The sequence below is a fragment of the Triturus cristatus genome, chromosome 9, assembly GCF_964204655.1.
Source record: "Triturus cristatus chromosome 9, aTriCri1.1, whole genome shotgun sequence".
Classification (NCBI taxonomy): Eukaryota; Metazoa; Chordata; class Amphibia; order Caudata; family Salamandridae; genus Triturus; species Triturus cristatus.
In genome coordinates this window covers 1,189,611,679-1,189,639,577 of record NC_140592.1, presented here as the reverse complement: position 1 = coordinate 1,189,639,577, position 27,899 = coordinate 1,189,611,679, and the positions used below count along the sequence as shown (strand labels likewise).

At 45.7% G+C, this 27,899-nt stretch overlaps 2 protein-coding genes across 3 annotated transcripts in view; both read left to right on the top strand.

Moving 5' to 3' along the window:
- Positions 1-23,030, top strand: part of LOC146799608 (serine/arginine-rich splicing factor 5-like) — a 41,860-nt gene extending 18,830 nt beyond the window's left edge. For both annotated transcript variants that reach the window (XM_085627177.1, XM_085627178.1), the window contains 3 exons: positions 3,082-3,155; positions 12,245-12,355; positions 21,641-23,030. In XM_085627177.1, coding sequence (XP_085483303.1) covers positions 3,082-3,155; positions 12,245-12,355; positions 21,641-21,953 — 498 coding nt within the window. In that variant the 3' untranslated portion in view covers positions 21,954-23,030. The remainder of the gene's footprint in view (positions 1-3,081; positions 3,156-12,244; positions 12,356-21,640) is intronic.
- The window catches only part of LOC146799603 (uncharacterized), an 889,638-nt gene that overhangs the window by 109,166 nt on the left and 752,573 nt on the right, over positions 1-27,899 (top strand). The gene's annotated exons all lie outside the window — the stretch shown is intronic.

The following is a 27,899-nucleotide window of genomic DNA, read 5'->3' as shown; positions in this document are numbered from 1 at the left end:
AGAAAAACAGTGGGGGATTCGCTGGTGATAATAGTGCAAAGCACATTACAACTGATTTTACCTTGCTGGCCCCTTGAGATGTACAATCTTAGTCGTTTTATATGAAGTATGCGTGACATCAGACTGCCTGATTTGTACTACCTACTGCTCTATTCTTTGAAGCACACAACAGTAGCTTTGATCCAGCCTTTCTTTATATTTAAATTGTAGTGCCCAGTTTCATGTAGCATAGTCTACTGATTGACCGAATGTGCACAATTTAAATTTGCAGCTTTTGAGATTAGTGTTTTATCGCAGTCTTTTCGTGCATTGCTTTTAGTGAAACAAAAAATGGAAATGCAGGTAATGTCCTTGAGCTGTGGTATGATCCATTTGTTTTTTTTACTTTCAATGCAGTGGCATTGTGGTATTACATAACTTACTATTTTCTGACACGTTTTGCTTTCCAGTTTGCGCTCACGTGACTGTTTTACAGCAGTACCATTTTCATGACACCCCGACCTCCTCAAACATACTGGCCTGGAGCTTGTGGCTAGGGGAGAAATGGGAAGACCCTCTTGCAGTTGAACACTTCCCATTTTAGTTTAGTTCTAGGCATTCGAGTGATAACTGGCTCTGCTGTTTGTTCATAGATGAATTTGGTCATCCTAGTTGGTACTATGCTACTTTTGACCTCTGCTGTGGTAGATAAATGGGTTACTTTGGTGTTCTGTTTCACCAAGATCAATCCTGGTATGTTCTATCTCACATCCACGTCTAAAAATATAAATATTAACTTCAATGAATGGAAGTGTGAATAGGTGAAAGCTGATCGATATTGTGTCAAATGTTTGAATGTACACTTTATCTGAAATGACTAATGCATGCAAAATGACAGCTCAATAGAACATTACTAGGTCTTGGAGTTTTGGACTGTAAAATAGTGGGTGTGAGGCTATAGTCTGGTGGCTTAGAACTGTGTGGTTGCAGAAGCTTCTGCTGCCTCTCCCAAACCTTTCAGTATCAATACTACCTGGGTTATCAATTTGCTCATTTTCTGCCGTTTTTATCATCTGCTCAGCAGGTGTTAACAGACTTGTTACATGCCCCTTCCAGAACAGCATAGCTAGCTCTTGGATTACAACTTTTGTGATATTTGTTTCATACAAATACAATTTGGCGCTAAATTGTGTCCAGTCTTTCCAGAAGATTGAAACCCTGTCGAGTTGAGTCAGTGAAGCTATGTAGAGAAGTTTAACACCACTGTCTTTCCAGGGTTTGTGGGTCACCGTAGCATTAGCATGCTCATATGTACCACTTCAAAGTGCCCATCTAGAACTCTAACTTTATATGATGGGGGTCAGTGATTGGTTGTTTAGACATGCATTAGGTAAACCTTTTGTTGATGTTTTAATTTGTTTTTTAAAAAAAATACGGTATTGTCATGATATTTTGAACAATTGCGGAGGATCACACCTGATTTGATTAATGATGGATTCTCAAAGAATAAAATAAACTTGCCATCCAAATGCAGTGCTGACAAAATTCAATGTGATTTAAAACATTTTATCTAATGCGAATGCTCTTGTACATTTACGCATTTTCACCCTGGTGATCCTCGGCATATTGGTATTGTTAAGGATGGCTCAGTTATTAGTCTTGGTACTGGTCTGGTCCACAGAAAACAAACTCCAGTTGGGTTTTAATTAAAAAAAAAAAATCCTTTCCGGAGTTTGCCTGCTCTGGGTCAAACTTTTGCTCCCAAATATTTTTTCTGATTTCAAAAGTAAATATCTGGTTTTCTTAATTTTCTAACAAATTATTTTTCTTTAAATACCTCTTATCACATTCGAGCATTTGAAACTTAACAAAACAGACTTCAATTCTTACATCATTGCACCAAAAATGTAATTACACCAGATTATTGAAGCTGTTAATTTGAAGTTAATATTGCAGAAAAGTTGTCGAATGTATTTCTATGTACATTTGTAAACCCGGTTTCAAAACGTTGTACATTTTAAGATGTTGATAGTGCTTGAATGCAGTGAATTTAGACATTTGTGAACTTGAGCCATCCTTTGTAGTAAATGCCTAGACAATTTATTTTGTTTGTATTTTTTTTCCCTCAACCATATATCTAACCAAGTGCATTTTGAACCTCTTTTAACAGCCTTTCTTTGGGTTAACCCTCGTTTCTCTTGTGTGGAGGAGCGCCAAGAGTATTGGGTTTCCTATTGGCTGCAATTCTAGGGCTGGGCCTGTTCTGAAGTTTCCTTTTGGTTCCTATGATCCTCCCGTTTTGGCGTTCTGTATCTTGGTTGGCCCAGGTGTGAGCAAGATTGGCTAGCACAGGTCATCCTCAGGTTCTGTAGCCACTTCCGGAGCTTGAATCACGTGGTTTCAGGGTTCCCCTCAGGCTTATACTGGGGATCTGGCACATCCCCCCTGCAGCATGTTGGTATGATTCATTCTTCTACTGTTCTCATGTAAGTGGGAATTTCTGTAAAGGAAGTGCTATTTGACCAGCTAGAATTTGGACAGGCGGCTCTTTGCGCAAGGTACCTTAAACCATCTGATCAGGACGGTATCTTGCTGTAAATAGCTTGGGGCTCGTAACTGCTACAAATATGGTACATTTTAAAAATGTATATTCTAAACTAAAATTGACAGCTAATGTTTTTTTCAGCATTTATCAGTCCGTAATGAAATTCTATTTGTATATTTAACTTTGGGGCATGTTACTGGTGTGCATTCTTACTTTTTTCTAGAATATTGTCAGTCAAACATCGGTGGGTTGTTTGGAACAGCATGGTCTTCTGTTCTCTTGCTGTCACTTAAACATTTGCTCACGCTACACCTTTCAGTTAATGAACTACTCATGGGTTGTAATCAGTTGGGCATTCACTATGGAAACGTATCCATAAATAAAAACTTCCGGTTTCAGTTTAGCTACACGAGCCCGCTGTCTGTCATTTGTAGTTTATTATGAGAGGTTGAGCTTTTAAAAGGCAACCTCACTTTAGTTTACTTTTTTTTTATTTATAATTAGGATGATGTGCTTTGTTTTTACCGTTTTATTTAACTGTTTCCATTTTAATGCAGGACTTGAAGGATTTCATGAGAAAAGCAGGAGAAGTGACTTATGTGGATGCGCACAGGAATAACCGCAATGAAGGGTTTGTTTCCGTTTTTTTTCCCCTACTGCTCTAAACAGTTGGTCTAGCTAAGGAGCGTTGCCCATTGTTGTAAGAGGGCTAGATACTATATATTTTAATGTGCTTTAAGATCAAATGTATATAAATGCATCCCATGTAGACTTTATCGTTTACATAGTGGTGAACCTAAAATCTATCATGTTTTAACCTTGGCTCATTGTTGGGCACACCCTTTATTAAACCAAATTATGTCAACTTAATTGTAAATGCACTTTTAAGCCAAGTTCATGAAATTGCTTTACAGAGCACAAGGCCTTGGTCGGGGAGGTTTTTATTGCACTGCTGCTGTTCTGCAGACCAACAAAAGTTCAATTGCGTTTGGTCTTCCGTAAGCAAAACATTTCCTTTTCAACACCCCAGATGAACAAGAAATCACTTAATGTCTTTAACCTTTTCCAACTAACAATAGTCATAAGCAAACTTAAATTGTAAACGGCCCTCGTGTGATAAACTTAATTTCTTTTGCAGTATCCCTCCAGTCCCCACAAAGCGCAAGTACTTGCATGGCATCATTCCCATGCTTAAATCCTTTCCTGCTGTCGTGCTGGGAATCTCCTGGTAACTTCAAATAGCAATAAAATGGCACCGGCCTCAACAGCGTTTTAGTAGCACATCCACCTCTTTTGAAACGACATGGATTGAGCTGGAAGAGCATATTGTGAGTCCACCAGAAGAGCACTGCTTCAACCTCTCGGCGACCATATCCCTTTTTTTTTTTTTTTTTTTTTTTTTTTTTTTCGGGTCTACTCTGAAATTGATCCTTCACCCCACTTCAGTTTTCAGAGTAGTAGATGTTGTTTTTATGGTACATTTTCTACATGGCCTTTATTTTCTGGGCCAGGGAGAGATTTCTGTCACCAACTGTCATCCTGACAGACGAAGAAGAAAATCTCTATTCAAATCCTGCTGTTCCAGTGGACAGACCAAGATCTGAACTAATGATCCGCGGGAGCAAGCCATTTCCTTTATTCAACGCACAAGACTTAATGCTACGACATTGGTAAAACTTTACCTTCTAAGACTCTGAAGGATAGGGAGAGAAGGTTGGCCCTCTATGTATTGGAAGAAATGCCCTTACATTTGGGGGCGACTCAGTGAAAAGTGCTCTAACGAGAACACATCATGACCGGAGCACTAAAAAGTAAACCTGTGGTTTCCAGGGCTGGACTTACTACTTGGTGTCTGAAGCCACCTCCCCACAGGTGGAAAACTGTTTCCTCCGGAAAATGCATGCCAAGCTGTGCAACAACAAATCCACGATCCAGCTCCCTTTGCGTCCTGTCTGATCTGCTGTTCTCACCAGTGACTTGTAAGTCATCCTCGTCGATGAAGAAAGCTACGCCTGTTGAAAACATTACCATTTGTCACTTACTGGACATGCGTTGTCGACCCAGTCAACAACCAGAACCATGTCACTGACTGCTCCTTCGGCAGCAAGACTGTTTACTACCACCCCAAGGATGCCCCTTCTGCTGACATGCAATATTTCGTCATCGACGGCAAACGTAGGAATGCCTACCAGCTCATCGACGGACAGTTTTTTTTTCTACACCAGTTATTTACCTTTTCTCCCATAAGTGACTGAAGGACTACCGATCTACAATCCACATGTATGATCAGCTGGATGTGTTGCGTCTGGATGAAGAGAATCTACCAGTAGTACCAGTCTCATCCACAGATCTTTGTAGAGGACAGCCCTCTTTTATCTTATGGACCTCGCCATTACTGTAGTGAATCAGAAGTCATACAGGAGCCAGTTGTGTTTTTATCAACTTTCAGCAGATGGCCTCCTTTCAAAGCTACTTTATACAGCTTGCCGGCCAACCTATGCCCACCCTGCCTCTGAAATCCCCAGCGTCTCTGCATATGCCTTTGCGCTGGCTGCATCGTAATCCTCATTGCCTGAGCTGAAGCTCTGGGTAATACAATTGAAAATATGCAATCCAGGCCCCTGTTGAGACACAGCTGAGAAATGCTCCATTCAACCACTTAGAATTTGGATCTGTGCAAGAATGCAGGAGCGCCCTAGTGCAGACACAATCTCCAGCAACCATAAAGACCTAGAACACCAAGTCGAAATGTGTGTTTGGTGCAACCCTCTCAAATACTATGCTTAGCCAAGAGTGATCTTAAAAATACAGTATGAGGTTGATATTGCAGGAATATCTAGTTTAAGAAGATCCGAAGACACTTCATCTGCTTTGTTCTCACAAAGACTCCTAAGGCAGTTTGTGAATGGGGTCTATCTGATGGAGACTTCATGCCGCAGATTCCTTACTTTTGGAATTCCCAGGTGTTGGAAACAGCCCCACTCCCACTCCGCAGGGTGGTGGCGGACCTTCCCAACACAATGGGGTAGCTTGGCTCGAGTGGTCAGGAAACAGGCACAGTGCTAAGCATACAATATACCCATACAATAACCATGCGTGCATCCGTTCCAAAAACGACTCTACACCGTAAAAATTATGAAAATATTCTTTCTTTATCTTTTTCTCTTAGTTGCTGATTGGAAAAATAAATAGGTCAATCACAATATACAAGTTTCAATTAGTGCAGGTCAAATAAATATTGGCTGTTTGATGAAATAAATAGGGGTGATCATAAATAACAGGGCATAAATACAAGTGCAATATATACAGACAATTAAATACTTTGAGGCAATAAATACTGTACTAATAAATATTGTACACCAACAAGTCCTGTGGACCTATAAATATAGTGCAGCAATAAATAGATAAAAATTCAATAAATGCAGTATCCTCAATAAATAATTAAAAGTATACAGCAACCCTCATATAATCAGATGACACTTCACTTCTTAAGGGCTGATTTGGCCCAGGCACAGCTTGTAGGGTTGTGGAAGGCTTGAGGGGGGAGGCTACTCCCTGGCTGGGACAAGGCTGAGGCCTAAACTGAGGTAGATCAAAGGGGGGAATACCAATGCCCTGGCTTCCCTTCTCCACACAACCTCTCTAGGTCAGTCCCAGTTCACCCCAGGCACAGTCAGGTGGGTTTCAGCACCTCCCTAGCCCCTTAGAGCAGTCTCTCAGGTCTCCACAGGGCCTTAGGCGCCCTCTACTCCACTTACTGCCCTTTTTCTGATGTTCCGACGCCGCTGGAGTCGTGTCGACGCCGTGAGGCGGTTCCGGTTCGGTCTCGGCGGCCTCGGCACAGTGTCAGTTCTTTGTCGACGCCGGTAGGCGGTTCCGGTTCGGTCTCGGCGGCCTCGGCACAGTGTCAGTTCTTTGTCGACGCCGGTAGGCGGTTCCGGTCCGATGTCGGTGGCCTCGGTTCGATCTCGGCCTCCGATTCGACGGCGTCGGGCAGTCTCTTCACGATGTCGACTTCGGGCGGCTCCGGTCCGATGGCGCTCTCGACTCCGATGACGTCGGCCGGCCTGGCCTCGATGTCGACTTCCGGCGACTCCGGGGTGCGATCCTCACCCCCGACCTCCGGTGCTCCTCCTCACAGGTTCCGGGCGACTCCGGAGTGCGATCCTCACTCCCGACCTCCGGTGCTCCTCTACCTCGGTCCCCGACTACTCCGGAGGGCGGACTTCACTCCTCCGATGACGCCGCTCGCTCGACCTCGGTTCACTTCCTCCTCGACCTCTGGTATTCCTCTCGACCCCCGTCGGCGCCCTCTCACGACCTCAGGCGGCTCCGGGTACGACGTCTGCTACTTCAGTCAGCGCCGCTTCTCCACCTCGGGCTCCAGGTCTTCAGGCTACTCGACGCCGGACTCCAGGGAAACCAGTTCTCAGGTCAGAATCTTGCTGTTTTCTTGGTTCTAAGGCCTGTTCCTGCTGTTCAGGTCCTTAGGATGAGTTTTTCTGTCTTCTTCCCACACAGGGCTACAGGCTGGGATCCATCAGTAGGGACAAGTATCAAGGGTGGGTTTATGGACCCCACTCCAGGCACAAGTTTCCACCCCTGCTGCTTCACTCCTTCCTCCTTCACTGTTGTGCTCCTCTCTCTTCACCAGTCAGGTGCCAACTGCCAGCTCCAACTGCCAACTGCCTCTCTTGTCCTCCCAACATTCTAAACCGCCTCCAACGGTCACAGGGTTCTGGAAGCTCCTGGAATGTTCTGGAAGGTGCTGGTAGGTTCCAGTGGATGCTGGTGATGTCACAGGTGGCCACCATTTTGTGCTCCAGGCCCTCAGACAGAAGTTTCAGGGGTAGCTAAAATGGTTCCCTGAATCTGTAGCAACACGAAAAAGTCTGGTGGTTCCCAAAAAGGAAAACTTCAAACAGGGTTTGAGGCAAAAGTGGGACAAAATAAATAATGATGAGGAGGGACCACCCAAAGGGCTGACAGGTCTAACACCAGGTGTCAGACTGGACCTGTAAGATTTTTTGAGCAGTTACCCTGCGAGCCGGTAGGTGGTACTTGCATAGGCGCCACACAGGTCAGTTCTTTTCACGCTAGTCATTGCTGATCCAAAGACCTACCCTACCCATCTGTCATCTTTTGGCAGTAATTCTGCACTTTTTTTTTCTCAAGTTTTCCACCTTTTGTCAGATGTACTCGTATAGGACAGGTTTTAAGCCCTGTGGAGTGTCACCGGGCGATATTGGTGAATGATCTGCACCATGGCTGTCTGAGGTGCCTGGAGTGTGATCACAGTGCAAAGTCGTGCTCCAGTTGCCGGGCCTTGGTGCCGAAGGCTTTGTGGGAGCAGTCCCGAAGCTGCAAGTTAACGGCACACTGCTCCATAGAAGTCAAGGTGCCGGGATTGTTCAGTCCAAAGTCCTCTTCGACCCATTCAAGATAGTCCTTGCAAGAAGAGTATGAAGTTGAAGCACTCTGACTTCTCCTAGTCTGTCAGCCGATGCAACGAAGGAGCATCGGCATCCAAGGCCTGTTTCTTTGGAGCCTGTGCATCCGAGAGGCTGGACTCCTTGGAGAAGAATGTTTTCTTCTGCCAGCCTTGCGCTTCTACCTGTTAACACCGCATGCCTAATGGGCCGCTATTCCCTCATACTGTGGGATAAATGTCCTGGAGGATGCATTGCTAGGTGCTATAGACGGAAGAGATGCAGCAAAGTTCACGATCTGTTGTGGTCTGGACACCGACTCGCTGGGCAGAGCAGTTTCCTCGATGGTGACCCTCCAGTTCCACACCTGGCTAAGAACTACTGGCTTATCAAGGGGTGAAGGGAAATGTCCAAGCTTCTCTTGTGGGCATGCCCTTTGATGGCACTAATCTTTACAGAGACCAGGCAGACTCTGGGCTGGAGTGCTTTAACGACTCTTGGGGCTAAGGGCAAGTTGTGGGCCTCTTGACTCTGCTGGTCTGCCATTTGCGGCTATGGAAGTGAAAGGGTTTTCAACCATAACCCTATCCCAGCCACTGAGCTGCATGAGTGTGGAAACGGATGCTGTTCCTACCAGCCTTGTGGGTCTGGTTTAGCCACTCCCCCTCTCGCACTACCTGCAGGCTCCAAGCTTCCCTAATCCTGCCCTTTTAAATCATGGGCGTTCAGTTGGTGGCAGAATCCACCATCGCCTCCACTTAGTCAAAAACATCAGACTGGTAGGTTTTGCATATTGTCCAAAGGTGCTACTCCCTTCGAGACCGCCCCTCCCTCCATCTTACAACCGATTGACAGAGGGGTCATTTGACATTGCTCATCAAGGAAGTCATGGCTCTTTGCCAACTGAGTCATATAGAGGGTTCGTACCCTGTGGTTGTTCCTGGTGCTGCCTGGTCCCCAAAAAGAACAAGGGCCATTCGTCCTATCATACACCTAGGAGCCCTCAACCTCTTCCTCAGAAAGGAGAAATTAAAGATGCTCGCGCTCGCTCTGTTCTTGTCTGCCCTGGATGTAGAAGACTGGATGGTAGCTTTGGACTTGCAGCATGTTTCTTTCCATATCCTCGTCCTGCCTGCTTACTGGTGTTCTCTGCGGCTCTTAGTAGGCCACAAGCACTTTCACTTCACCGTGCTCCCTTTTGGCCTTACCATCTCAGCTGCGGCCTTACCATCTCATATCTCTCTCCTCCCCCCCCCCCCCCCCCCCCCCTCTTCTCCGGGACCTGAAATTCAGTGGATGTAGCATTAGGGTAAATCTCTCCAACCGAGTCCAGATTTGAGGGGACTGCAAAGGATCTGCAGTGGTGAATAATGAACCGCGTTTAGGTAAGAGGCAGACCCCTCTTCCTCACCTTCCCCTCCCCACTAGATCTCACCATAGTGACCAATGCCACTCCGGAATGTGCAAAAGAAACAATTGCTGGACAATGCAAACATTCACCCCCCAGTCACAAAAATCTGGGTTTAATCCATCATTCTTTTGCTCACCACACCACCCCAGTTTGGACCCAGCCATATGCAAATCAGTATTGACCCTGTGCCTCATGGAAACAGTCCAGCCCAAACTGCCAAGCCAGGTCCTCCCTGGACCGGAAACCAGCATCCTGGGACCGGTTTCAGGGCATCACCCTTCAGCCAGGCTAGCTTGAATTCAGTGGTGTAGTGTGCACAGGACCCACGTCTGGTCCTAGGATGCTTGTTTCCGGTCCAGGGAGGACCTGGCTTGGCAGTTCGGGCTGGACTGTTCCCATGAGGCACAGGGTCAGACTGATTTGCATATGGCCATGTCTGAACTGGGGTGGCATGGTGAGCAAAAGAAGGATTTAACCCAGATCTCTTTACTGGGGGTGAATGGTTTGATTTGTTCTGCATTCCGTCCATCAATAGTTCTTTTTACTCTTGGAATGTGGAAGCTGTCTGGGAGAGGTAAAGGTCCGAGGTTTCTGGTCTCTGGTGGAATCCGGACTCCACTGCAACGTGTTGGAGCTCAGAGCAATCAGATTGGATTTGAAAGCCTTTCTAACCTCCATCAAGGGAAGGCTTGTACAAGTGTTCACGGACAACACTGCTGCCATGTGGTAATGCGACAAACTGAGCGGGGTGGTATTGTGGACCCTCTGTCAAGAGGAGCTGCGTCTCTGGACATGGCTGGAATAGCGGGGCAATTTCGTGGTGGTTCAACACTGGGCAGGTTCCCTGAATGCAGGTTGGACAAATTCTGCTGCTGATGCCTAGCAGATCACAAATGGCTTCTGTAACTGGGGGTGGTGCATGGTTTCTGCAGTGCTTGGTTAGATCTGCCCACCTCCACTGAACACGCAACGTCCGCAGTTTTGCGCACACGTTTTCAATGTGGCTCTCGAGCGGAGCACAGGCTTCCTGTACGCCTTCCTGCCCAGAGTTCTCAAGATCATGTGGCTCCAGACTGGGCAAGGAGAGTCCAGTATCCCGAGCTACTGAGCATGGCCATTGAACCTCCGATCAGGTTTCCCTTTGGAAGGATCTTGTGTTCCAGCAGCAGGGGAGGGTCCTCCACCTTGTGTGGAGATGGAGCGGCAGCAGTTGATAGCTTTTGACCTTCCTCGCAATGTTATTCTGGCAGCCAGGCGTTATGTATCGTACTGTACAAAAAATTCCATTGACCTACTTTCTACATCCCTTTCTGATATTGTGCTTTTTTTTATTCTTGCCCAGCTGGGCTCTGCTTTAGGCATTCTGAAAGGTTATCGTTCTGATCTGTCTGCCTTCTTGCTGCTGCCTGACCAACCCGAATTTCCACAACAGCAGAAAGATCATTGCACCCACTAGATGTGTGCAGATACATTCTGTTTTATATGTTCAAGACCGACTGTGCATTCACCAGGTCAGTGATGCTTCAAGTATGGCCCGCGGGCTGCTAGTGGCCCTCCTGACCTTCACATGAGGCCCCAGCTGAACGACTGCACTGGGCCGCTGTGTACTTGAGAGTGCACTAAATTCCAGAACAATGGCAAATTCAAGGGCCAGCAAAGCCCCACTCTGCTGGCATCAGTGTGGCCCTCTGGCACAACACAGACCATATTTTGTGGCCCCATGGGCCATTTTTGTGAGTAACCATGCACCAGACCAACCATTTTTCCGGCAAGCCAGAAAGGGGCCAACATCGGAGGATAGCATGTTTGAGATCCATCTGCCTCCATCTTCTGCCACAGTGAAGCATCTGCACCAAGGGAAAGTAAGGGTGCATTCCAACAGAAGCATGGAGACTGCTGCTGCATTCTATGCTGCTATGCCATTAAGAGACCTCTGCAATGCAGGTACATGTTAGCAAACCCCTACTGCTTAGTTGTGAACGTAGCAGTGCTTCAATGAAGGTGAGCCACCATCAGGTCTTATTTTTATGCGCTGATTGCTATACAGATTTAAGCATGTGGATATATGAATTATACCAATGCTGGAGAACTGGAGTGAAAGGTACGTAACCTTTTAATAAAATGATACTTTCCACATATTTCAGAAGGCAAATCTCAGCCAAATGGCTTTGCAAAGGAGGAAGCTCCACCACACCTCACCAATGTACTCCTCTTATCCTTCCAAGCCTTTTAATCCTCTTATCCTGCCAAGCCAGCGTCTCTGCTATAAATCGGTCCAGTCTCAGTGGCACAAACTCTGCTTATTAAATAATGCCTCATTATGAACTTATTACGTGCAAAAGTCTTCTTGGATTTGCCTGTGTTTTTTGCTGATCGGTCATTTTGTTTGAATGCTGAAAACCATCCCTAACTGGCACTTGCTAAGCCAGGAGGATGGTTAACGTCCTTCAGAGGCAAGACTTATTAGCCTTTGGTTGTTTGTAAGTAGTGATAACTGACTTCACTAGAAATAAGAGCTAAAGCTATGTTTGCAAGAATGATTCTAATTGAGTAGTCATTTAAAACGGATCCCTCTTACTTTTCTGAACTTGTTTCAGAGTTTAGTGACGATCTTTCTTTGTCTGCAGTTAAAAAAAATACCTTCTGGAAGTTTTTTGCATGCAGATAGTGACAACATTTTACTGCAGAAGACTTTCACCTTTATGCACGCATATCAACATAGCACTTGTACAACGTTTCTAATCTGGATCCAAATTGATTACTGGGTGTTGAATTGTAGGGGATAAAGCCTGGCACATTATTGCTTTGACTAGGAACATAATGGCTTTTCTTTCGCTGTACTGTCCTTTTCTAAATCTTCTGTTCTGCTACCTTTTACAGAGTTGTCGAATTTGCTTCCTATACTGATATGAAGTCTGCAATTGACAAGCTGGATGGGACAGATCTGAATGGGCGCAAAATTAAATTGGTGGAGGATCGTAAGAAGCACAGGTATGTAAAAACCTAATATATCCACAAACATGAAGGGAAGAGTTTGAGCCTTCCGTCATTTTCCCGCCAACTATGCTATTCACTCCAAGAGAAGGACTTGTAGATGGGGATAACACAAATGTTTATATGTATTACCCTCTGGGGGTGGGCCAGCCAGTCCCATCCTAGTTCAGAAAAGAAATTATTTTCCGTAAGATTGAAAAAAAGCCGAATTCCCCATGACTTGTGAAAGAGGAAAGAAGTGAAAAATGACCCAATTTGTGAATCTCAAAGGGGTGTAAATACTTCCCTCACACACATCATTGGGCCGTTGCAGCTCCAAGGTGCAGACCAACATCCAGAGAGGACAGCTGAGAAACGAAGAATATAGAGAAAAAAATCTTAGAAGATCTTAGAATGACATGATCCTAGATCTGGGACAGTGGGAACCCTGTCCTGTAGTCACACTTACTTCAAGGTACGGGAGTCCTAATCGGCCGCTCTTATCCCTCCAGCGTTGCCTTCTGAGGTCTGTGTAGTTCATCACCATCACGCCCATCTTAAGAAATGAAGAACACAGGGACTTAAAAGCTGCAATCTACAATATCAGATCCCAATTCGTAGAATAGAAAAAAAAATCTACCATTCAGTACAAACAGTACATAGCTTGACAACATCTTGTCCAAATTATTTCATTATTGGATTTTGGTCTGTTTTCTCTAGATCTGTGAGATACTTTGCTCTATATGTGCAAACCCCTCCCCTTTGAAAATGTAAACAATTAAGGCAGGCAGTGGTCCCACTGACCTTTGCCTACTCTTAAAAAATGAAACTTGGGAAGTTTAATTTTTTTCTTTTTAAGCACATCCCGCTTTCCTTTCAGAAACTAGTTGCATTTACAAAAAAAAGCTTGTTATTAAAAAAGCAATTGGACATGGTGGAATGCTGACCCCCAATGGGTCGCAAATTGAGACCTACCTCATTAATTTTCATGAGGTGTAAATTTGCAACCCATTTAGAGTTGCTATTGAAAATGTACGTTTTCTTACATTACAAATTGTGATTGTGTAAGAATTGCAGTTAGGAAATCGCAATCCCTAAACCTTGTACATGTGGGTCTTGAATGTGTGCAAGTTGTTTTTCTTTTGAGTTGCGGGGTATTGGGACTCCTCTTGTTGGCAGTGTACCTGGTCATAAACTCATTGGATGGTTTCTTCAGCCGTCTGGTTTGGACGTGTGCTTCCGTGCCCTGGTTCGGCACTAGTGCACTTTTCCCTGTTTCCACAGTTGATTCCTCTGTAGGTATTATCCGTCGCGATCCTGATTTCCCTTCTGTTAGGTTGGACGAATCCTGAATTGATCAGTCGTTTTCCTTCGACCTCTGGCCCTAGTGTGCCTTCACCTTTCGGGGCCTTCTTCGGTCCTTGGGTGCATCTCCTCCATCAGGGTGCCTGGTAAATCTTCCCACACCATGTTCACCTGGAGATGGAACGGATGCCTTTTTGCCCCTGACCTCGTTGTCATGCAAAATATCCTTGGCAGTCTCATCAGGTCTGCAATCTGTATGACCAGGCCACTGCCCCATTTCACACCCTCCCCACCCAATAAGGCTGATTGCGTCGCTTTCTACTCCTTCCATTAGAAGAAAACTCTTCGACTTTTTGAGCTCGGACTCAATGTCACGGAGGAGCAGAGACCAGACGCCACTTTTTTTTTTTTTTTTTTTTTTTTGCACAGAGGACGTTTGTGGAGGGGGGGTCACACCATGCGCAAGTCTGCTGTTGACTTGGGGGACTTTCTCCCTTTTACGACGGCATGAGCCTGAAATCCAGGATTTTCCACCAGTGCAGCCAGCCATGAGTACTGTACCCCCCCGCTCCCCCCCCCCACGAGGAGCTACCCTTCTCAGAGAGTCAAGCAGTTTCTCTGGCGCACCAGAGTCAGACTACCACTGCCTTAGGGTCATGGTCTGTAGTAACAGACTACTTCAGCCGTAAGCCCCATCTCTGCACCGAAAAATACATCGAGGTAGACTAAAGTACAGGGCACTCCTGCCTTGAGTGGAACTAAAACAAAAACCTATGTCTGCCCCGGTTTCTGCATCTGAGCCAAGGCCATCGGTGCCGAGCAGCAAGGTCAGCCCTGTGTCGGGTACTGTCAAACGGATTCTTTGTAAACTAAAAGAAGAAATCCACACCCGCCTGAAATGCCTGGTGAGCCATCCACATAGAGGCCGGATAATCACCCACCCTCCTGGATCTGCTGCACAACCATCTCAAAGGCAAATGTCCTTTGAAGAAGCCTTTGTGCCACCGCCACCAAATGTGCACTACCTGCTCCACAACTCGCCCTCCAGCTGACCCTATATCGTACCCTTCTCAAGGGCCACCTCATTCAGATATTGGAGGTACAGGAGCATGGGGATACATTTGGCATACTTCTGCAGCATGATTCCTGTATACCGGCGGTACTCCAAGTACGGCCCCCGGGCCACTTGTGGCCTGCCAGGTCACTCCATGCAGCCCCCATGAAAAAACAGCAGGCACGGACTCTGTACCATTTCCTCACCCGGAGCCGGTCGCCCTCACCTGCCTCTAACGTCACTTGCTCACCCTTTGAGAGCATTTTCTGTGCTGCATGTGCATGCTGCTCAGTGTGGCCTCTTTAATGTCTCAATTGGTGCTGCTAAATCCGCGCTCTCTGTAATTACATTTTGTTTTTATGGCCCATGGGTTAGGTTTCAGCCAAGCCCGGCCTTTCCTTGCTCAGGCTCTCAATGCCCGCACGTAGTGTAAACAAAATAAATACAAAGAGGATCCAGCGATGTCCTAATGTCAAACCCTGGGGTGTGACTAGCCTTTTGTTTTATGGCTTTACGTGAGGTACCTACGTGAGCCTCACTGTTAACAACAGTGGTGCTAGGAACAGTTTAGAGGTGGAATTGGGATAGGGGGGATGCAGTTTATACACATACCTCAGAAGCAGCCAGATAGTTCTGTATAAATCCCAGCTTCCCCCACATTTCTTACCGGCAATTCAACTTGCTTTGTGCATTACTCAAAGCGTATTCACTTCCAGTCATGGCATAGATGTAGCATCAGGTCTTTTATGCTGCCGAATTGAACAGCAAATAGTTATTGGTTTTGGCACTCATTAGGTCGTCAGAGCTGAGGAGACAGGGGGACATTGTGTTCAAAAAGATGAATGGGCAGAGGCAGAACGAGATGGTGGAGGAAAGGGGAAGACCAAGGAAAACATAGGTACTGTCAGACTCCATACAAGTAAAGCATAAAAGCAGAATGAGAAGCGCAGTGCAGAGGTATGGAAAGGTTAGGGGTTAACAGGAGAGCAAGGGAGTAGGAGCAATGTGAAATATGAGCACACAGTAAGGGTACTGCAGGTTATGAGGAGTGTGTGTGAGGGGGCAGGAGCAGAGTAAGCAACGGAAGAGTGGGCTGCTTTACATAGGACTATATTGAGCGATTGTATATGGAAGGAGAGTGCTAAATCAGGGACACGGGCAAGGAAATGGTGAGGGTTCAGACACAATGGAAGCAACAGCTATGAGCTAGCAGAGGAAGGAAGGGGAGCAGTGGAGTAAAGGTGTAGAGTAGAACTGCAGGAAGGACACCGGGCTGTCTTTGTCTTATTAGAGTGAGTCTTCAGTAGTGAATGTATATAGGCGCAATGAGTGAGTAGGCGCTCAGTGACACAATAGGGCACAATGAGAGGGTAAGCGCAGAGTGGTGCATTAGTGTGCAATGCAAGGTTAGGCATAGGGTGAAGTGTTAGGGCACAAAGAGGGTAGGCAGTTTGATAGCTTATGAGGAGAGTGTGGAAAATAATGCTGAAAAAAGACAAGTGTGACACCAAAAAGGTGTGGCCAGATGGGGGTGGAGTGTGATGGAGGGAGAGCAGGAGCAGCATTAAAAAGTCAAGGTGTGGCGAGAATGCAGTTTAAGAAATTGGGAGCAGAGTAGGTGCAAAATGACAGGCTATGAGCATAGTGTAATAGAAGGGCCAGGAAATGAGTATAAGCAGAGTGAAGAGGGGTGTAATCATGAGGTTGGAGGGTCAGACAGAGGAAGCTTATGAGCTGAGCAAAGAGGTACTGGGAGCCGATTGCGATGATGGTAATATAAAGTGGGGGTAGGGACAGTGTGAGGGGCATTTATTAGATAAGGAAATGAGCATGGGTAGGGGGAGAGGTATAATAAGTGGTGTACATTGAGGGTAGAACAATAGAACTGTAAAGTTGTGACACAGACCCTAATAAAAATATTGACAGCATTTATTTGGGTTGCATACACACCTCATTTCGAAATACAGCGTTGTCTAGTCATGTTTTGAAAGGTTATTTTATTTTCAACCCAGTAGCCCTGCCCCTACTGACCTCACCGACCCCGCCCCATCACGTAGGCTAATCTGTGTGGCCCTTGGCCACAAGCCAGACTGTAATTTTGGCTCCCGAGAAAGTTGGTAGTACCATGCTGTATACCTACAATAATGACCCACCAGCGGTTACGGGTACTGACTTGTAGCCTGCAAAAACCTTCCCCGCTTGTGCCACTTCCTACCACAACCTCATTGGCAGGGCTGCCACCTTCCATAAAGTGGTTTCACGTATGGAGCCATTAGAGAGTGACTTCCTTTTGAGACACTTTTTCCTCTATGAAATAGTCATCCTAAAGGCATGCTCAATCACACCCAGACATCTTCCACGACCCCATTCGAGCTAGACTCATTGTACCAAGGGTGGGGAAGAAATTAGAGGCGTTGCCCCCCCCCCCCACCCCACCACCACCCACCCCCAAACTCGCCAGTCTACATCCAGGGCCAGCTCTCACCGGACTCTTTAGTTGCTGCTGCATGAAAAGGCCAACTCAAATTACTGGTGATGCACCTCCACCATATAAAGCATAAGTGAATAGATTCTGCAGGCACGAGAGTAACTTTGCAATCAGCCAATCATTGGTGGATTGCCGATTCCATTTGGTTACTTTCTTAAATTTAGTGTTTCTACATAGGCATGCGTGGCTCCACGTTTCCCGTTATCTACCTTTCAGTGAAGAACATCTTTTTGGCCCTTGGGTAGATACTTTATTAGAGAAAATTAAAAAAGGACAATGAAACGGTGAAAGTAACAATGCAAAAGGCAGATTTAAATTCCCCCTTAGGTTTGCCACCACCAATAAGCCCTGACTTACCTCTCATTCACACGATCACATAATATAGTTGCGGGTCGTCTCCAAGGGTTCTTTCTCGCTTAGTGTAAAGTCACCTCTGGCCAGGGTATTTTGGATATTATCCAACCTGGTTATTGTCTGGAGCTCACTTCCACACCTTCCAACATTCCACCTCACAAACCCTAACATTCCCCCACAACAGAAGTTACTCAGGGAAGATGTCCAAGCACTCCTTCAGAAAGGAGTCATAGAACCGTTCCTCACCATCAACAGAGTGCAGGAGTTTACTCTCTATACTTCCTCATACCCTAAAGGGAAGGGTCCCTCAGACCAATTTTAGATCTCATGCCACTTGAGGAATACATTCTCAGTACTTTCACATGGTCACTCTTAAGTATGTTTTCCTGCTACTACAACAAGGTGGTCCCTCGTCAGACTCACTACAGCACCCGGGGTCTTCAAGTGCCTACGTAGACAGGGCATCCACATCTTTACCTAGCTGAACGATTTGCTCATCCAGAGTGCCACCAGTCTACAATGTCACCAACACACTCCATGAACTAGACTTTTGCCATCAACACCTTAAAATCCTATCTCCAACCCCTTCAAACTACGGTCAAATACCAATTCGGAGATTTGCATAGCCTACCCTAGTGCTGCCATGATACAATCCTTTCAGGCACTCCTTCCTCTATTTCAACCAAATCAACAAGTTAGTCAAAACTGTATTCAGTAAAATGCCATTAAAGTACATTGATAAAAAAATATCCGTATACACAGCTTAGTAATGCATTACAACACATTTAAAAGGCACATAAAAACAGTACTGATGAACTACGTATTTAAAATACCACAAAAGCTGTTCATTGACATGAGTCAGATATTTGTTTACGTATAAGTCTATTTAAGAATAGATTTTCTTAATACCAAGTGCACAGCAAATCAACTTAAGGACTGCACATCTACTGAATCTTAACTGTTGTAGATACCAGAAGTCCAAATTATATAAATGAAATTTATAGGCCATAAGACAGTCCGAACAGTTATGTGCTTCCTAGGCATAATGGCCTTGTGCATCTCTATAGCACCTCATACCAGGTTACACACGCGTCCATTACAGGCATGCTTAGTGCACCAATGGTCTCAAGGGAAGGTCTAGTGTAGGTTGGCCGACTAACTTGCCACTCTGGTGGAACACAAACAACTTGTTAAAAGGACGGCCATTCCTAGACCAAGTTCTGTAATATCTGATGCCTCCCTTACGGCGTGGGGAGCACAGTCAAAGAATTTGACAGTCCAGCATCCGTGGAAGCCCAGTCAATGACCCCTCCACATAATTCACATAGAGCTACTAGCTGTTCACCTTGCGTTGAAAGCTTTCCTTCCTCACCTAATTGACAAGGTAGTCCTGATCACTGAGACTGGCAACGTGACAGCCATGTATTACCTTTAGAAACCAGGATGAGACCAGATCCTCTCCCCATTCTCTCACCTAGCCCAGAACATTTTTAAATGGGCGCTCTATCACAAGATCCACCTCTTGGGGAATACTTACTGGAAGTGGACAACAACTTTGCTGACCTTCAGTAGGATGCAGCAAGTTCACAAGTGGGAATTCCACACATAGGTCCTCCACAACTACTATTAGCATGGGGTACTACCAGAAATAAACCTCTTTGCAGCAGCAGAAAACACCGAATGCAATGACTTCGCCATCGGGTTTCCACAGTCCAAGTGCAATTCACTATTGATGAGTTGGTCAGGTAGATTTGTTTATGCTTTTCCTCATCTCCTATTTAGTTTGTGATTCAAAAACTTCGACTGACCTCACTCGCCCTCATCAGTCACCTGGATCCCAGGTCTCACAACTATGCGATCTGGCTCATGAGGTCTTAAAATTTAGATACCTTAATCTCCAATTAGAATACATGAACGTACTCCGAGGCACGCAGGCCTACTACTTGTGCCTGTTACGGTGCTAAATGGAAGAGATTTGTTCATTGTCATTCCAAATGTATTGTTCCCTTGGCAGACAAACTACAAGATTTTGTCTTGCTACTGCTTTCACTTACAAACTTTATGGTTTAGCTTTCACAACCATTAGACACCTAGCAGCTGTAGCCGCTTATCTTTAGAAAAGGCAATCGGTTTCCCTATTCCTGCCACTACAGCCTTTATGGAAGATCACAAGTCATTCCGCCTCGGGTCCCACCAGCCCTGATATGGAATCTTGTATTGTATTAACTAGATTATTGGGCCCTCCATTTGAGCTCCGGACCCCTCCAGTTTCTATCCTGAAAGGTAACATTTTTGGTCACAATCACTTCCCTTAGATGCGTCGGTGAGCTTCAGGCACTAACCTTGGAAGACACCTTGTTCCAAATGCATGGAGATGGGCATAGTGCAGGAGTACAACATTACGTTTATCCAAAAGGTTGTTTCACACTCCATTGAATCTTCTGTATTTTTCTCTCAAACTGACTCTTGCAAAGCTGGTTCTCCATACATTGGATATTAAACGAGCCCTCGAAATATATTGAGAGAACAGTCTTTAAAAAAAAAAAAAGCTTTTTTGTTGCTTTTTCCAAACTACATACAGGGAAAGCAATTTCTAAATCGGGCATTGGTTGATGGATTATTACATGCATCAAGACATACTATGCTAAAGCTCCTAGAGCTCATTCCCCTAGGGAAAAAGGAGCACCAATGACCTTTCTTGGGAATATTCCTATTGCTGGTTTTTGTAAAGCAGCTACATGGTCCATTCCACGTACTTTTACAAAACATTGTGTGGATGTACTGCTTCGCCAACAAGCCAATGCAATGTTGGACAGGCAGTTCTTCATGCACTTATCTGAACTGCAACTCCCAGAGTCTAGCTACCTCTATTTTGGGAGGGCTGCTTTACAGTTTATTCACAGCACTGATATCTACAACTACACAAGTCGCAAACTGAAAATGTCACTTACCCAGTAAACATCTGTGTTTGACATGTATTAATGTAGATTCTCATGCGCCCACACTCCTCCAACGACACTTGTTAGTTGCAGTCAATCAAATATTAGTTTTGTCCCTTTGCATGGACAGCTTTGCTTTTCACTTCGTCCTCTCCGCCGTGCTGGAAAATAATCTAACAATGTAGTCGGTGACCATGTACATTACCAGTAGGGTGAGTTGTCACAACACCTTGTGACTCGAAAGACTTTGTTCGATGAAAATAATTTGTACATATCCAAGCCCAACACTAGATGGCATGTAAATCTACAGCACTACATGCCACAAATAATGATTACTAGGTTAGTGACATTGCCCTACTGAGTGAAACCGGTTTCCTGAAATCATTCCGTATCCTGCAAGGACACAACTGTGTTGAACGCTGACCACAACAGCAAAGGCCCTGGGGCTTTTTCACTTGCTGTTCCCAGATTCTGGCGAGCTCCTGTCACTCATCTACTGGACTTCCTGCAGAACTTTAGGAAGGAGTTAAACACTTTTGTATTTCAACAGCACCAGCCTTAATTTAAATTGGAGGTTCTTATTTTTTGGTTCAGTTTATGATTTCATGAATTTATATTATCATTTTATATTCATTTTTATTTTTTAGCCAATTGTATGCTCTGTTCAGTGCTCCATATGCCTTTGGCAATGCTTGCGATATACATAAAAAAATATTTAATAAATCTTAAAATGGAGGTTCTGTGAATTCTACATCCCTCACCTACATGTCCAGCACAGATTATGCCAACAATCTGCAGGCTGCCAATGCAGGTTTCAGTCATTGAGACTAAAGGGAAGTACACCTAAATATCAGAGTATGTGGCATTGGGTTAAACGGACTACATGCACTGCCTGTCCTCTGCTAGTCAGAGGTACCTTTTGTGAAATACTTTGTTCTTGTGTGTGGTTTTGGGGTCATGCTTGATGGTTCTTTTGATAATGCATGTGGGGTAGCTTTCTCCTTTCCTTGAATAATAGCGGAGCACTGGAATTGTGTTTTGCTGTAATTTTATGTTTGGTAGGTAGGTCTCCACATGCCATGCTGTAAAGCTACCACTTCATAGAAAATTGTGAACCATGTTGCATGCTTTACTAATCTTACTTCTTTTTCCCCCCCCAACAGCAGGTCACGTTCAAGAAGTTATTCAAGATCTCGCAGCAAGTCAAAATCTGCTAACTCCTCACGTTCACGCTCCCGATCTAGATCTGCTCGTTCTCCTCGTTCTCCCCGATCTCCCCGTTCTCGGTCTCCTCGACCTGCACGATCTCCTCGGCCTGCACGATCTCCCAGCCGTTCTCGTTCTCGCAGTCGCACACCTGAAAAGAAATCATTGCAGAAAAATAGCCACTCTGATCCCCCTGCTGCTTCCCCATCTCCTCGCCCGTCTAAAAGACGATCTCGCTCCAGGTCAAGTTCAGCAGATAGCCGTAATTAAATGTTTTTGTAGCAATGGATGAGCGTTTTAATTTCTGAATCCCATTTTTGATAGTTTTGAGAAGCTGGGGAGGCTCTGGATCGTGGGCAGGGGGTCAACTGATTGTTAAAAACTGATTAGTGAAGGATCCAAACCTTTTGACATTACCAAAAAGCCTGTATTCAGTTAGTATTAAAGTAAGGTAGGTCTCAAGTGGTTGAGCCCTCCTACCTTTCCTTCATTTCGCCCTAGTCTACAAGTAGATGCACAGAACTTTAGCACCAAAACATTTCATTTCTTGCATAATAAAGGTCGCAAGCCCTGCATGACTACTTGTTCCTACCAACACTTTTGGGAGTATTGTCAGTTGGGCAGTTTTCATTGCATCTTTTCTGAAAGATTCCGTTCTTGCTGAGTAAGTGACGTTTAAAGCCAGGTTTCATTGAGCTCATAAGCCTCTGACCATGCAAAGAAATCCAAGCTTTTTGTTTTATTTTGGGTGAACTGGCTAAAAAAAATCCAATTCCAAAGAAGGGCCCCAGGCTGTTCATAGGGCCGTGGTTGATAGGTGCATATTCCATACAGACCATGTTGCGTGTCCCATCCTAGTTCCATGATGACCATCTGATACATTCCTTGAATTGGCAAATTGGACAAATTATAAATATTTTTCTGTTTCTTCTTCTGTTTTATATTCTATAAAAGCACTTGTAGTCCAGGAGGGTAAAACATTGTGGCTTTGGTTCCACTAGATCTGTTAGAAGTAAAACCTACACTGAGACACTGATACATTGGTGTAGAGCAATTTCTAAAATGCACTGACTAAATTTTGGTAATGTCTAATGGTTAGTGAGGCAGTTTTGTTGTAACGTGCTGAATGTGCGATTATTTGTTCACTATGTATTTCTACTGCAAATATTTGCTGTCTTTGCAAGCATAGTTCATTGTGATTGGTAATATGTTTCCTTTTTTTATTCTGATTTTGTGGGTGGGATGGGTGGAAAGCTGTTGGAGTAGTTTGTAAAACAGAGACCTATTTATGTAAAAAAGTAGAAATCTTAGTGAAATAAATAAATCCCCCTGCTTAGGCCTATTTTATCCCAGCGTTGCATTTATTTATTGCACTGCATTTGTGTGTATGTATCAAATGTAGTAATTTGGAAATTTTGAGCATCACTCAGGTAAGTGATGCTCCTCTGACATTATTTGGTAATGCCCAAGAGCATCCTGAGAGGTTTTTTCTGTTTATCTGGCTCACTCGAGTTCTGTGCCATTGCAAAAGTCCCACTGGACAGAGCCAGAGGACAAGTCTGCAAAGGCCCAGCTTTCTTTCATCCACCCACCTTATTGCCAAACATATGCGTCATTTTAAAAGCTGGCCATCTGAATGAATCTGTAATTGAACAGTTTATGGTTTGCTTCAAGCTTATGCAGTCTGATATTGGGGAATATTCTGTTTGGCATTCTGCTCATGGTGGAATGTTACTTTTACTTTTGTGACCAGTCCAATATTAAGCACGCAACTGATGTTTGCCCTGAGTTCAAGTTCATGCCTTCTGCTCTGTTAACATACATTCAAGCCTATATGTTGCAAGTACCCTTCAAACGCTGATGTGCCATGGCCCACCCTGTTTCAAGTCTGAGAATCACCAGACTCCAAAAAAGAGATTGGGATATGCCCCTTGAAAGTGCACCAGAACTGTCGTTCTCCTAGCCTGGAGGTTATAATGAACATGCAGCTGTTCAAATATTTGACACTTTTACCAGGATACTGTATACCAAGACAACAATGTTACCACTAATGTCTTTGGCTCCTAAACACCAGTGATGGCTATAGTCTAGCATTCTTAGCAAAGCTCTTGGGAGGTGGTCTGAAGATCTTACCATACCAAAGGCTGTTCACGAGTCACTGTTCACTTGGTAATGCTCCTCAAAATAATGCTTTTTACAAAAAAAAATGTTATCTGGCTAAGTATTGAATATGTGCATGTTTTAAGCTTTGAATCTAGTCACAACTAAGCATAGCTCTATCTTACAGTGCAGGGTTGGTCTAAAGTCGCTAACTGATGTAGTCAGTGGCTGTAGGAAGCTAGCTCTCTGTATAGTGCACCAAAATGAGGCACACTGTAGTCAAGGCAAACACCAAAGGAGTTGCAGAGGCATATATGACCCCCCAAATGCTCTGTTGTAGTGTGGGTGAGCAATTGGGCATATAAGAGGGTAGTGCTAAGCATTTATTACACAAAGGTAGTAAATGAAAAACACAAATTCAACACGAATTTATAAATGCAACACATACTTTTATATAACGAATAGTTTCTTACCTGTCGGTGTAGTTTTGCAGCTTGAAGATCTTTCTGGATTCACTATGCTGTGCATTATTCCGCGATCTTGTGGTTGGGTCCGGATTCGTAGTCTTTTCTTTGTGTTTTTTTTATTTTTTATTTATTTTGGTAGCCCAGGTGGGCGTCGACGTCCATTTGGTGCACCTCCCGTGACGTCGTCGTGCTTCCTGTGGAAGTCCCACCTTTGGGGCGCCATCTTCGGGTTCTTTTTTCCCTTTTTTTTTTTTTTTTTTTTTTTTTTTTTACCGTAGGCGATTGATTGATCCTTCTTGTCCATATTTCTGTATGTTTTCATTTCTTTGATCTTTTCCATTTTACCCCCTCTTCCTCCAGCCTCATCTTCCTGGCGGAGGTGGGTGGTTTCGCTAGTGAATCCAGAAAGATCTTCAAGCTGCAAAACTACACCGACAGGTAAACTATTCGTTTTGCAGCGTGAATCTTTCTGGATTCACTATGCTGTGCATAGACTTTGTAGCGGTTTTCCTAATTCTGTGGCGGCTGGGTGGTAGATGAGCGTTGGTCGTTGAAAATGTGCTGAAGCACCTTCTGTCCAACCTGTGCTTCCTTGTTCATCTGAATGTCCACGCAGTAGTGTTTTGTGAACGTGTGCACAGATGCCCAAGTTGCCGCGAGGCATATGTCCTGGATGGGCGTGTTCGCCAGGAAGGCCACGGTGGCCCCCTTCTTCCTTGTGGAGTGAGCCTGCGGCCCCTCCGCTAGCTCCTGTCCTGCCTGTTTGTGGCAGAATTGAATAGTGAGGGCAATCCACCTCGCGATGGTGCCCTTAGTCACTGGCCTACCCATGAAGCTAGTAGCAAAGGACACAAACAGCTGTTTCGACTTCCTGAGTTCCTTGGTTCTCTCAATGTAGTGCATCACCGCTCTTCTTGCGTCGAGGGTGTGCAGGGCTTTTTCTGCGTTTGAAGTCGGGTTTTGGAAGAAACTTGGTATCTGAATACTCTGATTCATGTGGAACGCCGACACCACCTTGGGCATGAAGTGTGGGTCCGTTCTCAGGACTATTCTATCCTTGTGAATCTGAATGTAGGGTTCCTGCAGCGTTAGTGCTTGAAGCTCGCTCACCCTGCGTAGTGAGGTTATGGCCACCAGAAAGGCTGTTTTCATGGTCAGCATCTGCAGTGTGGCCTTGTGAATGGGTTCAAACGGTGCCTTCATGAGCTCCGTCAGGACCACATTCAGATTCCATGCCGGCGGCGGCAACCTTTTCGGGGGGGCCATCCTTTTGGCTCCTTCCATGAATCTCCTCACCACCTGCGAGCTGAAGAAACTTCCACCCTTTTCACCTCTGGTGTAGGCCACGATTGCCGCTAGGTGTACCCTTAGTGAGCTCGAGCAGAGGTTACTCTTTAGAAGGTGTGTGAGGTACCTCCGTACTGTTGCGTCTCTTGTCATTCTGTTTTGCAGGCCCTTTTTCCGGCACCACACAGTGAACCTCTTCCATTTTGCGCTGTAGCATTTTCGTGTAGTTGGTTTCCTCGCCTCCCGTAGCACTCGCATCGTGCTTGGAGGCAATCTTAGGTGTGCGAACTCTAGGTCTTCAGGAGCCATGCCGCCAGGTTGAGGGTCTCTGGCTCTGGGTGCAGGACCTCTCCGTTTTGCATTGAGAGCAGGTCCTTCCTCCTCTCGAACCTGTATGGGTTGCCTTGTGCCATTTCTTGAATTTGTGAGAACCATGTCTGCCTCGCCCACTGCGGAGCAACTAGGATCAGAGTCATGTTGCTGGTTCTGCACTTGTCGAGCACTCTGCAACAGGGGTATCGGTGGAAAGGCGTAGGCAAATGTCCTCGACCAGCTTATCCATAGGGCATTTCCCTTGGATTGCTGATCTGGTTGCCTGGACGCGAAGCTTTGGCATTTTGCATTGTGGCGTGTTGCAAATAGGTCTATTGTGGGAGTCCCCCATCTCCGGAAGAGTTTCTCCGTTTCCTGGGCATTGAGCTCCCACTCGTGCGATGCTGAGGTCTGCCTGCTTAGCCAGTCTGCCTCCACATTGTCCTTCCCCGGTAGGTGAATTGCCAGTAGATCTATCCTGAGAGGTATGGCCCATCTCCAAATCTCCTGAGCTAGGGATGAGAGTGGGAACGACTGTGTCCCCCCTTGTTTGTTGATGTAGAACATTGCCGTGGTGTTGTCTGTTTGGACCAACACCCTCTGGTTGAACAGGTGTCTCTGGAATGCCTTCAGGGCTAGCAGGATTGTTTTCAACTCGAGGTAGTTGATATGGCGGACTGCATCTGCTGGAGCCCATAGACCCCTCACTCTGAGGTTGTCCATGTGCGCTCCCCATCCCCTCTGCGATGCGTCCGTGGTAATGGTCACTGTTGGGATTGGTGGTGTCAGGCTTCTCCCTGTTGTTATGTTGTCTCTGTTCCACCAAGTTATCTCCTCCTGCACTGCGTGCGTAACAACCACTAGATCCTCCCAACTTCCGTTTGCTTGTGACCATTGCTGTTGTAGCCATTCCTGGAATGGTCTCATGTGCAGGCGTACATTCGGCACCAGCTGGATACAGGACGCCATCATCCCCATCGTCTTGCTCACAGCCCTCACTGTCAGAGCTCGCCCCTTCTGGTAGAGCTTCGTCTCCTTCAGTAGAGCATCTGTCCTCCTGTCGCTGGGCACTACTGTACTGTTGCGGGAGTTGATCTTTGCCCCCAGGAAAATCTTCACCTGTTCCGGTTCCAGCGATGATTTTCCCCAGTGGATCGAGAATCCCAGATTCGTGAGGGTGTCTGTTACGCGTTTTGTGTGCCTCTCGCACTTTTCGCGTGAGTTTGCCTTGACCAGCCAGTCGTCCAAGTAGGGGTAGACATGTATTCCCTGCCTTCGTAGGTGTGCCGCTACCGCCGATAGGCATTTTGTAAAGACCCTTGGTGCTGATTTTAATCCGAAGGCCAGGGTTGTGAACTGGTAGTGTTCCTGTTCGATGTTGAATCTTAGAAGGCCCTTGTGCCTTCTGTTTATTGGGATGTGAAGGTAGGCATCCTTGAGGTCCACGGTGACCATGAAGTCCCCTTCTCTTATCTGTGGCAGAACCTCCTGCAGTGAAGTCATTTTGAACCTTTGCGTTCTGATGAACTTGTTTAGGTAGCGGAGGTCCAGTATGGGCCTGAGGTCTCCGTCTACCTTCGGAACCACGAAGTAGTTTGAGTAGACCCCTTTGTTGCGTTCTCTGAACGGCACTGTCTCTATGGCTCCCTTTTGTAGGAGTTTCCGCGTTTCTTCTCTGAGTATTGCCAGTTCTTGGGCCGATCTCAGTCTTCCCTTCGGTTTCCTGTTTGGTGGTCTTTTCTCCAAATCTACGCAGTATCCGTACTGCACGATGTTCCGTATCCACTTGTCTGTGGTTATACGCCGCCACTCCTGAAGGTAGAACCTCAGTCTTCCGCCTACAGGTGTTGTATGCTCGTAGGCTCTTGAATCTTCTCTTCCCCCTGATGACACTTTTTTGCGCCTCACCCTTGGGGTCCTGACGAGGGTAGGCGTCCTCTTGCGTGCTGAGTCACTTCGAGGGCTGTTCGCCCCCTCTCCTCCTTTGGCCACGTCCGTTCCCTCTCCCGCGAAAGGACTGGCCCCGAGGTTGATATTGCCAGTTTTGCTT